The sequence below is a fragment of the Rhinolophus sinicus genome, linkage group LG03 (genome assembly GCF_036562045.2).
Source record: "Rhinolophus sinicus isolate RSC01 linkage group LG03, ASM3656204v1, whole genome shotgun sequence".
NCBI classification, from domain to species: Eukaryota; Metazoa; Chordata; class Mammalia; order Chiroptera; family Rhinolophidae; genus Rhinolophus; species Rhinolophus sinicus.
Window position 1 is genome coordinate 103,210,859 of NC_133753.1, and position 12,876 is coordinate 103,223,734.

Consider the following 12,876-nt stretch of genomic DNA (forward strand, 5'->3'; position numbering starts at 1 on the left):
ATTCAGTTAATCCCAGGCTAACAGCAGATTAGAAGAGCTACTGGGGCAGACAGTAGTGAGACACAGGAGACCAGGAAACGCATGAGCAGGAAGTGGCCGGATAAAGGCTGCAGGATGGGGCAGGGACCGTGGGGTGCAGGTCACTGCTGCAGGGGCAGGCTCAGCAGCACTCTCTGGATGGCACTGGGGCACAGATCATGAGGGTGACCTCCCCCAACCCCCATTGTGTGCTTAATAAGACCAGGGCGTTTTAGAAAACATTCTACCCAAAATGGGTAAAACAAACTCAGAGAGAATAAATTTCCTTTATCTGCAAGAGTCTCATGTAAAATTTAAGTTTCTGAGACTACAGGATAATTGAGGCATTATCTAGTACTAACATCAACATCTTGACTTTGATGGCATGAGACCTTAAACTTTTTTATATGTGATATTATTGGATCCTCCCAACAGGCCAGGATGCCCATTTGAAGGATGTAGAGACTAAAGTCCAGAGAGACTGAGTGATTTCAAGCATCGCACAGCATTAGGGGTACGATCAAGATTGCCTTGCGGTCTGCTGGGCCAGCGACCTTCCCTGTCACTGCGCCTGGGGACCCCCTTCCTCCCCACTGTATACAGGCATTCAAGCAGGTACATTAAGGACACACACACACACCACACTGAGCCCTTGCTATGACATTTCCAAATGGGGAATATTCTGAAGTGTTTGCAGCTACTGGTGACTTTTACAGCCACCCTGGGTACAGGGAGCTCAGGAAAGTCCCCCCAGAATAGGTTTGCTGACTCAGGGTTCAGAACAGTAATAAGTGGCCTTCAGACCAGGGAGTGTAGCTCCCCTCCCTCGCCCACCCTTCGCCCCCGGGGTCACCAGGGAGCTGGGGCAAGCTTCATCGGCCATGGACCATGGTGACGATTCACGTCAGGGGAGTGGGACCAGCTCTGTCCTGCGCACCTCCGAGCCACATCACGAGTGTTCAGATTGGCATGTTGCCCTCTCCCCTGCATGGAACTGGGCAGGATGGATGGGGGCGGGAGCAGAGACGTGCGGGGCTCCTTCACTTCTGCTTCGGGTTCCCTCCCAAAAAGTGGGTCAGTCCCTTGGCCACACAGCCCAAGGAGCTGCCTCCTGTTTCTTCTGAGTACTCAGAGGGGCAGGGGCACGGTCCCCTCAAGCCCCCACCAGAACCTACCCAGCCCAATTCATTCAGCTGATCCTTTAAGAAAAATGGAACTTCTTCCTCCAAATTCAATAAAAACAGGTGAGGAAAAGCCGAGAGCATCCTCTCTGAGGCCTGAAAGTGAGCCAGGAGAACCCAGTGATGACATGTGTTGTGGGCCTGGCACAGTCTTCACGTCGCATGTGCTCGGTACACAGCAGCACCTGTGGTTATTCTCGGTACTACCAGAGGGTTCAGGACACCTCCCGGTGCCACCACCGTCCCTGAGACAGCCCTGGTCCCACTCTCCTGACATTTAACCGACCCCGCCATTTCCCGTTTACTGCTTAGGACTCTAACGCATCTCCTGTAGGCTCCTCCTGGTGGCATTTCTCCCTGTCAGCTGCAGCCTGATTTGAGGTGCTCTGCCCGTCAGACCAGGCAGGACTTGGAAGGGGGGGAAAGTTTTCACATGTTTTAACGTGTTGAGCGCCCATCGGAGGCCTGGGGCCCTTGTGCAGATGAGGCCACACAGCCACTGCCTCCTCTGGAAACCCTCCCTGACCCCCTCGGGCTTGGGCCCCCCACATGCTCCCATGGCCCTGCACTGGCAGTGTTCAAACCCGGCGTGTCCCCAAGCGTTCCTCACCATCTCCTGCCTCTAGCTAGGGCTGTTTTCTGTGCTCTGTTAAACGCCGAGGAACAGGACCGCGTCCAAGTGGGACCGTGCTTTTGAAATACCTGTTCAGGGGACAAATGAGCAGTGAGCAGGGACACTGAGAGGTGACATCACATGACCCACAAGCCCAGGTTTCTGACTCCAAGTTCTGAGCTCCTTTGGGGCCTGGCTTCACCTCTCCCAAGGCAGGGCAGCCTCGGCTTGGCCTCTCCCCACCCACACAGCAACAGGAGCCGCGAGGGGCCGGCGGGGCGGATGCATGAGGCGTGTGCACTCGCAGACACACCCGAGTGCACAGAGATGGCCGTGCCCGGCAGCCACGACACCCTGCGTTGGGCTCGTCTTCCAGTGCTGTCCACTTTTAATCCAACAGGCTTTGTCGAGACCCAGCTGTAAGTGCAGCCCTGTCCTGGGCTCAAGAGGAGATAAGATATGGAACTGTGAGCTGATAAAGCTAGAGATTTAGAGGAAACACCTTAAAAATCAACTCTTCTTTTTACAGATGGGGGAACAGAGACTTCAGGAAACCCAGGGTTCATGGTAGAGTGAAAAAGCGAGATCAGACAGAGTGTTCCTGGTACTTAGCAGCTATGTGACCTTGGGCAACTTTCTTAACCTCTCCAAGCCTCTGTGTCCTTGGCTGTGGTGACAAGGGGCCATGATCGTGTCTGGGAGAGTTGCCAGCAGAGCGTCTGGCACCCACTGGTGTGAATCCAGGCCCTCCTTTCCATGTCCTGTGTAGTGTGCCAGTGCCTGTGCAGAATCCTGGCCACCAGAGGAATTCCTAGGGGCAAGGGGATAGGTAGAAATTGCTGCCTCCCTGTAGGCTCAAGGTGGCCCTGGGCCCAGAATTCTGTCACAGTAGTCTGCCTGGGACCTGGAGAAGGGTCAGGTCAATTCTTGCCATGTCTAGGGTCTGAAAACCACCTGGTGGGGCCACGTGTAGGAAGGAGGGTCCCAGGGGGGCTGAGTTTGGGGTCTTGGTGTGGCTGAGAAGGGCCGTCACTTGCCAACACAGGGACATAAGAGGAAGCTTTTGGCTGATGTTTGCAGTGTCTCAGGTTGGTCATGGTTGAAGAAAGATGCAGCATCTCCGAGACATGGCAGCTGTAGATTCCAGAGTCAGGACTGTGGCCATGAAAGGGACCAGACAAGGGACAGTGGGATTTTGGCGGCGCAGGGCAGGGGGTGAAAGACTGCTGGGAGGAAGGGCATCGGGCAGTGCCGAAAGCTCTCTGACCTGAGGGGCAGCCCCCAGACAGCATGGGCTACTCCCAGGCAGTAGGTTCATGGGACGGGCTGGGCCCCCCCACCGGGGTGTGGTGTGCAGGCAGGAACAGCAGACACAGAGGCACAGAGCCTCTGCCTGGGAGACGCCTCCTAAATGGAGCTGAGGTTTGTGCCATTTTCCAGATAAAACCAGGAGTTGTTTTTCTCCACAAACCCATTCTGTCTGTTCTGCCCCTTATCTCCCAGGCCCTGGCTCCCTGCCTGTGTCCAGCTCCACCCCCGTCCCAGTGTGGTTACTGTGTGTGTGCAAAGTGCCCTTCCTGGAACTCCAGCTCCATCCCTGACCGGCCACAAGCCTGGCTGCTCTGGCCAGCACCCGCTCTGTCCCATTCCTCCCGTGGACTCTCCCACTCTCCACATCCCCCAGCCCAGCCCCAGCCCTGTCTCTGGGGCTCCCCTGACTTCAGCTACTATAGGCTGAGGAGAGGGGTGAAGGCTGCACAGGGTCCAAGCAACAGTGCCCACTAAGGACTGCCCTGGGCAGAGGGCAGCGCCCACACTCAAGGTGCTCTGGCTCCCCGCCACAGGCCTGGGGCTCTTGGTCTGCAAGGCAGCCAGGGTGGGTGCCTGCTCGCCTAGCTGGATCACACCAGTGCCCACAGCCCTCCCCTCACACCGCCCTGTGCTTCAGCTGCATCCAGCATGCTGTGACCTTCCACCGTTTGCTGCCGTGCATGGGCCAGTCCTTCTGCCTGAGTGTCTTTTTGCAGCCCCACTCCATCCATCACACACTTGTGCCTGCCATATGAGAGACCACTTAGACACCCTGCTTTCCCAGGGGGCCTCCCCAGACTTACACAGATGGGGTGAGCACCCAGATTCCTGCCCACGTCTCCCTGGAGGTGTCTCCTGTTACACTTGACTGTGTGCCACCCCCTCTAGTTTGTGAGTTCCTTGGGGGAGGGGCTCTGCCTCCCTCTCCTGGGGTGCTCCATGCCTGACTTTGGGCATGTGCTGCGGGAGCTGTTCAGAGAATTTGGGATGGATGGGTGGATATGCACACAGACAGCTGCGGCCAGAAACCGGCTGCAGGGGTGTGGGGAGGTCCTAGAGAGACCGCTCCAGCAGGTGAGGCGCAGGGACGTCGCAGGAGAAGGAGCAGGTCCAGTGGCTGAGCTGGTGCCTACCCTCATGTCCCCTTGTGTCCCTCTTACAGACGAAGATGACGCCAACAGACTCGGGGAGAAGGTTATCCTGCGGGAGCAGGTGAAGGAGCTCTTCAATGAGAAATACGGTCAGTGCCCGGGGACGGTCTGTGGGGCCAGTGTTCCTAGGTGGCCCATCCTCCCTCTGCAGCCAGCCTAGCCTCTGGCTGCCCCCAGCTGGCCTGCCACTCCCTGGAGACAAAGTTCTGCCCGTGACTAAAAGAGCCCCAATCTGTGGTGCGCGGGGCAGCGATGGCAGTCAGCATTTCTGTTCCTGTAGGGCTGGGTTGCACGGCACAAGCCATGGCCCATGGCCAAGAGCTTGTTCATGCAGATACCCTTCTGCCCACAGGCACTTAGTCTTGAGGACTCCAGGGGAAGGAGTCTGCTCCCACCGTCAGGGAGCTCGAAGTCTACGGAGGGAGATGGACATGGAGTAGACGAGAGCCAGGAGATGCTAGGCCCTGTGCTGAAGGCACCCAGGGTGCCAGGGCAGCACCCAGGGTGGCACGGTTAACACACAGTTACACACGATACCGTGCTTTCTGGATTAATGAGGACTGGGCTGGACAGCTGCGCTACATACGTTTTATTTGTGATGAACTTAGTATGATCTCCATTTTGCATTGTAGCACAGGAGACATAATAGTAAAATTTTTAAAAGAAAAATTTCAGAGAGTGAGAAAGGAAAAGGAGAAAATGCAGTCATGTGAGCGAGAGCGCTGACGGGTCGGAGGTGTGGGAGCTGTTCAGAGAATTTGGGATGGATGGGTGGATATGCACACAGACAGCTGCGGCCAGAAACCGGCTGCAGGGGTGTGGGGAGGTCCTAGAGAGACCGCTCCAGCAGCAAGGCCTCTCTGGCTCGATGAACAGGAAAGCCCCTTGAAGAAGGGACATTTTAGCTGAGACTTTAATGTCAAGAGAGGACAAACGTTCGAGGGAAAGCTTGCCGGGCAGAGGGAGCAGCTGCATGACGGGGGACCAGCGAGAAGACCAGAGGGCCCAGAGCAAGCAAGCAAGTGGGGGAGAGGGGGGCAGGCCTCACGTGACTTAGGGTTTCATTTTGAGAGTAATGGAAAGGCTCTGTGGTTTGTGCTGTTGTCTTTTTCACTTTTTATTTTGGAACCAATTTTCAAACACACAAAAACAGAAAGAATGACATAATGGCCCACCATATACCCCAAAGCCGGCTTCTGTGATTACCACACTTTGCCAATCTTATCTATTTCCACAGACTCACTTTGAGATTTTTAGTACTTTAAAACAAATTCAAAGCATCATGTTATTTTATCCATAAATACAGAAGTACTTAATTTTTTCTAATACATAAGTAGTGGATCTTAAGCAGACATCAAGTCCTCATTTGTGATTTCTAGGTGTGCACATTTAACACATCGTTGAACCAGGCACACATGTGCCGGTATTTATTTCATTATGAGCATTGGGTATTAGATTTTTAGTTTTGCTAATTGGATTTTTTTAAATGGTGTGTGTGTTGACTTTTAAACTCTCAGGGGTGTGGTGGCTTCTGAGCTGGGCCATGCCAGGTTCCAGCCCTTTCCCAGACGGCTTGGTCTTTCACAGGGGGTATCCTGCCCTTGCCTTGACCCCCTGTGCCTTCCAGGTGAGGCCCTGGGCCTGAACCGGCCTGTGCTGGTCCCATACAAACTGATCCGAGACAGCCCAGATGCCGTTGAGGTCACAGGCCTGCCCGATGACATCCCTTTCCGGAACCCCAACACGTACGACATCCACCGGCTGGAGAAGATCCTGAAGGCCCGAGAGCACGTCCGAATGGTCATCATCAACCAGCTCCAGTGAGTGCCCCCAGCACCCAGGCAGGAGGCAGAGTAGGGAAGGGTGCTGCATGGATTCTGGAGGGGAATCGCCAAGGAGTCCCAGCCAGGAGTTGAGGGGAGGAGGGGGAGCGGAGGGAGAGAGAGAGAGAGAAAAAGAGAGAGGGAGGCTTATGATGCACTTGCACAGAATCCAGGAGACTTGATAATTGAATACTCTCATCTTAAACATGAAGAAACTGATACCCAGAGCAAGGAAAGGGACAGTGTAAGTCACAGTGGGTCAGCTTGGCTCCAGACCGGTACTTACTCTATCCAGGGTGCTATTACAGAATACCACAGACTGGGTGGCTTAAACGACAGAAATGTATTTCTTATTATAGTTCTGGAAGCTGAGAATGCACCGGCAGATTCGGAGTCTGGTGAGGGCCCACTTCCTGGCCATCTTCTCACTGTGTCCTCACATGGCGGAGGGGACAGAGGAGCTCTCTGCGGCCTTTTTTCTAAGGGCACTCATCCCATTCACGAGGGCCCCACCCTCATGACCTGATCACCTCTCAAAGGACCCACCTCCTAATACCATCATATTGGGGGTTAGGTTTCAACATAGGAATTTGGGGAGAGCCAAAACATTCGGCCTATAGCACCAGGTGTCCTGATTACAACCCCTTTCTACTGAAACACATAGTCTCAACATTCATGGGTGTTTGTTTATTTTTAAAATTTTAATTAAGTTTGACTTTCTGACTATCATTAATTTTTACCCATTTTAATATATTTATTATAGAAAATAACATTCATTCAGTACTCTCATTGTCCAGAGATAACCACTGTTCCTATTTTACCATATATCCTTATAGTCTATTTATTTTATTTTATTTTTATTGGCGAATACTGGGGAACAGTGTGTTTTTCTAGGACTCATCAGCTCAAGGTCAAGTCATTGTTTTCAATCTAGTTGTGGAAGGCACAGTTCACTGGCCCATGTGGGAATTGAACCTGCGACTTGGGTGTTAGGAGCACGGTGCTCCAACCAACTGAGCCAACCGGCTCCCCCCTTATAGTCTTTTTATAAAATAAAAATAAAATAGTTTATTTGAATGTTTTCAGATTTAAAAACAATACACACAGCAAACTATAGAAATCCAAAAAAGTAGAAAAAAAAATAACCCATAACTCTCCTCTGCAGAGTTAACGCTTTGGTGTGTTTCTTCCATATTTTTCCTCTACACATATTTTCTTTTCAATTGTATATTAGATGTTTTAAAATTAAAATAATATTTGCATGTGTCCAAAAAAAACCAAATTACCGGTATTCAGAAAAGTCTCAAATGAAAAGTAGAGGTTTTCTCCCTCTCCCACCTACAGTCCACTCCCTGAAGTAACTACTAGAAAATACAGGAAACCAGAGAAGAAAATGCCACCCCGCCCTCCAGGTGGACCTCCCAGAGAGAATCACCAGGGACATTCTGGGGCTTTCCTTCCATATTTCCACTTTTTTTTTTCCTTCTTTTAAACTTTTATTTATTTTAAGTGTGTTTTTCCAAGACCCATCAGCTTCAAGTCAAGTAGTTGTTTCAATCTAGTTATGGAGGGTGCAGCTCATAGTGACCCATTTGGGGATCGAACTGGCAACCTTGTTGTGAAGAGCACCGTGCTCTAACCAACTGAGCAACTGGCCGCCCCACCACTTTTCCAATTTTCTTTTAATGCCTGTTAGATATGCTTTGGGGGAAAATGAAACTGAGCTCATACAATATTTATCAGTAGACAGTAAATAAAACTTGATGTCTCCTGTCTGGCTGTCTTGAATGTACTTGAGTGTTACCACATGTCCATGACAATTCCCTTTAATGACTGTACACATGGACCATATTGTCCTCTACTGATGGACATTTGGGTTGAGTCTGATTTTGTGGGTAGGTCCTATAAATAATGCTGCAAGTAAAATAATCCATAACATTAAAAGATGTAAAAACGAATATTGTGATGAATATCCATTTGTATAAATCTAGACACATATTTCTGATCACTTGGTCAGACAATACCCTCGCTTTGTAGCTGAGGAAGCCAGACCCCAAGGGGTTATTTGCCCGGCACAGCACTGCCTGCTCTGTGGGGGTGCTGACCGTTTTCACCCCTTCGGCACTCCAGCAGCAGCAGCATCTCATCTCTTGAGAGACGTCGCCCATATTCAGGGCGCAGGTGAGAAGGAGAAGAGAAAACCTCATTTTCTAACTGGCACCTCATTTCTTTCTTTTTCAGACCTTTTGCAGAAATCTGCAATGACACCAAGGTACCAGGTAAATCAGAGGCTGAAGAAGCCACCCTTCTACCTCTCAGGGACCAGTCTGTGGTGACCACTGAGAGAAAAATGTGTGCTCCCTCCACCAAGTACCTCTCCGGGGAGCTGCAGATCTCCCTCTGCAGGGCCAGTATTCCCAGAGGCCCCAGGAAGCTTGCAGGTGCCCTTCGGAGGGGGGCCCCGCCACAGTATGGCTGATGGTATCAGATCAGCTAGAGGGAGAGGATGAGGGGCAGGCTGGAGTCAGGAGGAAGGGACATCAGATAGGATCACGGAAGCCACCTGGAGAGCAAAGGGGTGACATTTGACTGGCAGGTGTAAGGCAGGCAAGTGCTGCCCGAGACTAGCTGGACCCTCTTGATTCTGCCTGCTTTTGCAGGGCACACCCCTACACCAGCACTGCACTTTTAGAACCTTTTGGTTTGCAGACACCTGGGACGTTGTCTGGTACAATGGTTCTGATTGAGAAAATGTGCGATAGAACATGAGAGGATGGACCCCTGCGTGATTGGGTGGTGCACCCTCATTGTACATCTGGGAAACGGAGGCCCAGAGAGGGAAAGAGACTTGCCACGTAGTGAGTTGGTGGCCGCCTAGAGCCCTGTGTCCAGATCATCTATCTGAACCCCTGGCCACTGTGAGCTGCAGGCCCCAGTGTGGCTGCTCAGTGGGGACAATGATGGGATTTAGCAAGGCCTCCCCACCCCAGTCGAAACCTGAGGTCCTAACTCCACTTGGGTCCTGGTTCATTTGGAGCTCCACTGCCTGGAGTGGCACAGCCCAACCAGAGGCCACGTCTTTCTGTCACGTGCCAGGCAGGGCACCAGGTACCTGGGGTAGGGAGGTGAGCAGGTTTGGGAGCTGCTCCCAGGTCAAAGGCAGAGATGGAGGAGGCCTCAGGGAGGAGGAGAGTCTGGGACAAATTTTCAGAGGGCAGAAGCCATCACCTACATCTGCTGCTCCCACACCAGGGCCATCTTTAGGCTCCTATGGTGACCCCGGCTGGCCACAGCCCTGGGCCAACACCTCCGACTTTTTCACGTGGAGGTGAAAACGGTCTCCTAGGTTCCTGCGAACTGAAAGAGTGTAAAAGCCCAGGTCTTGTATAAGTATGTGCCCTGCAAATACAGATGGACTCCAGACGGCCCAGGCTAGCGGATGCCTCCCACAAAATTCCCTCCTCCCCAGCTCACAGCCAGGCTCCCCCTGCCTCCAAGCCTTCTATTTCCCGGGGTCTCTATTTATACCACAACACAGCCCCCGGGCTCTGGTTTTTCTTCACCAGTTAGACGAACATTTGCCGCCTGGACCCAGGCTGCCCTCACACTGTGTCATTAAGACGCTTCTGGTGGGCTGTGTTAGGTTTCTACTCAGTAACCTGTCCACTCAGTCAAGCCTCAAACCCCACTTAGGTAGCACACAGTTACAAATCTTTTTTATAAGTCTTACATATTCACATCAATTCAATTCAGCAGCAACAAACACCTGCTGAGTCCTGCTCTGCGCTGGGCTTGGTACTGAGTTTTTTCACCACAATTTCCTTTGAGTCTCACATCACACTGTTATCCCCTTTTGGCTCAGAGAGGTTAATCAATTTCCCAAGGTCACACAGCTAGTAAGTAGCAGCAGTGGAATTCGAACTTAGGACTTCTGACTCTAAACTGGAGGGGTTTTTTTCCCTCCACTGGGACACTGCCTGTCCACTCATTGTACCTGTGAACTGTCATCTGTCACAGCATTATCAGGGTCATCACACATGTGCAATAACAGTAGCAATATCAATGATACCAGTTCTCAGTTTCTGAGCATTTACTGGGGGCGAGGCATGTTATCGCATGGGACCCTCCCAGCAACCCTGCAGGATCTTATGCACATTCTACTCACAAGGAAATGAAGGTGCAGGGACATTGAGTGACTCTCCCCAAGGCCCAAGTCTGTGCTGCCCTGGAAGCCATGCTCTGCACCCTGGGATGCAGGGCCCCAGAGGGAGCTCTGGGGTTCTGGGAAGGCTAGCACCTTCTGGCCAGGCAGTCTGGGAAGGGCCTGGGGAGGCCTGCCTGCGGGGTGAGGATATAGTACTAGCAAGGCAGGCAGGTGAGCAGGAGCAGGAGCAGGAGGGAGGCAAATGGGCTGTGGGGCCTGCTTATGGGAAGGAGGCTGCAGAGATGGGCCTCAGTGGGTGGGTCAGAAGCCTTGAATGCTGAGAAGGGACTTAAAACCTGAAAATAAAGGCCTCCTCCAGGGTTGCCAGGGAGGCGGAGACAGTGACCTTGGCATCCAGTGTCAGCAACTTTTTCTCCCACCAGCCAAAGACAGCAGCATCCCCAAGCGCAAGAGGAAGCGGGTCTCCGAAGGGAACTCTGTCTCCTCTTCTTCCTCGTCTTCCTCTTCCTCGTCCTCCAACCCGGAGTCTGTGGCATCCACCAACCAGATCTCACTCGTGGTAAAGTTGCAGAGATCTGGACCTGACCACTCTTCTCTCTGGCCTTCGCCCTGCACTCGGGCAGGACCCTCCACTGTGGGGCATGGGTTTGGGGTGTGGGGAGGCAGTGGGCTCTGAGTGGGCTCCGCAGCCTCGGGGTCACAGACACATCTGCCTGGTCTCCCCACGAGATAGTCCGCCCCTCTCATCAAGGGTTCACAGTTGTAGGGGCAGGAAGTCACATCCCCACTGGGCAGGTGGGCAGGCTGAGACTGGGAGAGGCAGGGACCTGCCCACTGCCCTCGGCAGTGCCAGAGCAGGGCCCTAAGCAGAGTCCAGGTCCTGGGACAGGGACAGTCAGATGCTAGGCTGATCTCTGTGCTCCCATCATGTGCTCCCAGCCCCACCACAGCCCTAGGAAGTATGCGTGTTACCCGAAGTGTGTAGACGAGGAAAAGGAGCGTCAGAGACTGGCTGACTGCATCCTCACTGCGGTCAGTGGTAGATGAAGAACCCACCTGCAAATCCTGCCTGTTCTGCCATGTGGCTGGGTTTGGTTCTCTCTCACCCAAGAAGAAAGCCTTATTGGGGGCATACACATGAAAGTTCTTTCTGATTTCAAAATATTAGCTTTGAAATCCTGAGTCTAAGTGGGGACATTGTTAGAACACATTTGGAATAGATTTTAGGATTCTTTTTTTTTGACGTGTAATTGACATACAACATTCTATTAGTTTCAGATGTACAGCATCATGATTCAGTATCTGTATATATTGTGAAATATCATAATAAGTGTAGTTAACATCCGTCACCATACATAGTTACAGAATTTTTTTTTTCTTGTGGATTTTAGGATTTCTTTATCCTTTGAACCTGTTGTTCCCCTTCAACACCTTCCCGGAAAATCCCCGAGTTCAGTCGGCCTTTTTCCCTGCCTGGGTGTATGAGTGCACACGGAGGGTCACTAGCTCCTCCCTCCCACCCCACCCCACCCCAAGACATGACAGCTTCTTTGGAGCATGAGGCCTAGAAGGGCTGAGTTGCTCGGGTAACCACCTGTTTCGAGCCAATCCCCACTTCCCTTTGGCCTTCATGTCTGGTCCACATGATTAGCCCCTGGGATATATGTGGGAACAGGTCAGAAGGCTCTGGCCCAGGCTCCATGGCCACTGGTGAAGTGTGTGACCTTGGACAGGTCACATCCCTTGGCCTTCAGCAACCTAAAGATAAATAGCATCTGACGAAGCCCTTCAGAAAGCAAAGCTAAGTGTTCTAGTGTTCTTTCCGTGTCACCTAGAGTCCTAACCCGGACCATTTGTCCCCCTCTCTCTAGCAATGGCCAATGTACATGGTGGACTATGCCGGCCTGAACGTGCAGCTGCCGGGACCTCTGAATTACTAGACCTCAGTGCTGAATCAGAACCTCACTCAGAAAGACTAAAGGAAATGTAATTTATGTACAAAGTGTATATTCGAATATGTATCAATGCCTTTTAGTTTTTCCAATGATTTTTACACTATATTCCTGCCACCAAGGCCTTTTTAAAATAAGTAAAAAAAAAAAAAAAAAAAAAAAAAAAAAGCATTGCTTTTTCTCTTAACTGTTGACTGTTCTCTTTTGGAATGGCGGCCGCAGCCATCCCTGGGACGAGGTCAGGAAACCCAGCTCAGCTGGCCTACCAACACCTTCTGTCCTTGCCATAGCAGAAGCGGTGTTTCTGACCAGTAGGCCCTGGGCTCTGGGTACAAACTCCACTCATTTCTCTGGTGCTGGGCCCATGTGACCTCAGGATGATGTGCCATGGAAGGCCAAGTACTAGACTGGTCCCTTGGCCTCAGGGAGTACATGGTAGGAGCCTCTCTTAGCCCCAATACCTCAGGTGAGGTCAAACATCTCAAGCACGATCAAATGTGAGATCTCCATGGCTGGAGGGAAAGCATCGTGGAGAAGGGGCTTTGCGTTGGGCCTGGAGGGTGGGGTAGATTTTAATAAAGCTCAGGGCATTTGAGCAGCAGAGGGATGGGTCACAGCTGTGTCTCAGAAAGACCACTTCAGTGGCAAGTGGAAAGGTAGAA

At 51.9% G+C, this 12,876-nt stretch overlaps 1 protein-coding gene across 8 annotated transcripts in view; it reads left to right on the forward strand.

Annotated features, from left to right (window-relative positions):
* Positions 1-12,370, forward strand: part of GTF2IRD1 (GTF2I repeat domain containing 1) — a 104,056-nt gene extending 91,686 nt beyond the window's left edge. For 5 of the 8 annotated variants that reach the window (XM_074328432.1, XM_074328434.1, XM_019754983.2 and 2 more), the window contains 4 exons: positions 4,286-4,363; positions 5,902-6,094; positions 8,339-8,376; positions 10,685-12,369. In XM_074328432.1, the coding sequence (XP_074184533.1) occupies positions 4,286-4,363; positions 5,902-6,094; positions 8,339-8,376; positions 10,685-10,938 (563 nt within the window). In that variant the 3' untranslated portion in view covers positions 10,939-12,369. Of the gene's footprint in view, positions 1-4,285; positions 4,364-5,901; positions 6,095-8,338; positions 8,377-10,684 lie in introns of all 8 variants that reach the window. The other 3 variants (XM_074328435.1, XM_074328437.1, XM_074328433.1) reach the window with 2 other exon arrangements.
* The last annotated feature ends 506 nt before the right edge of the window (positions 12,371-12,876 follow it).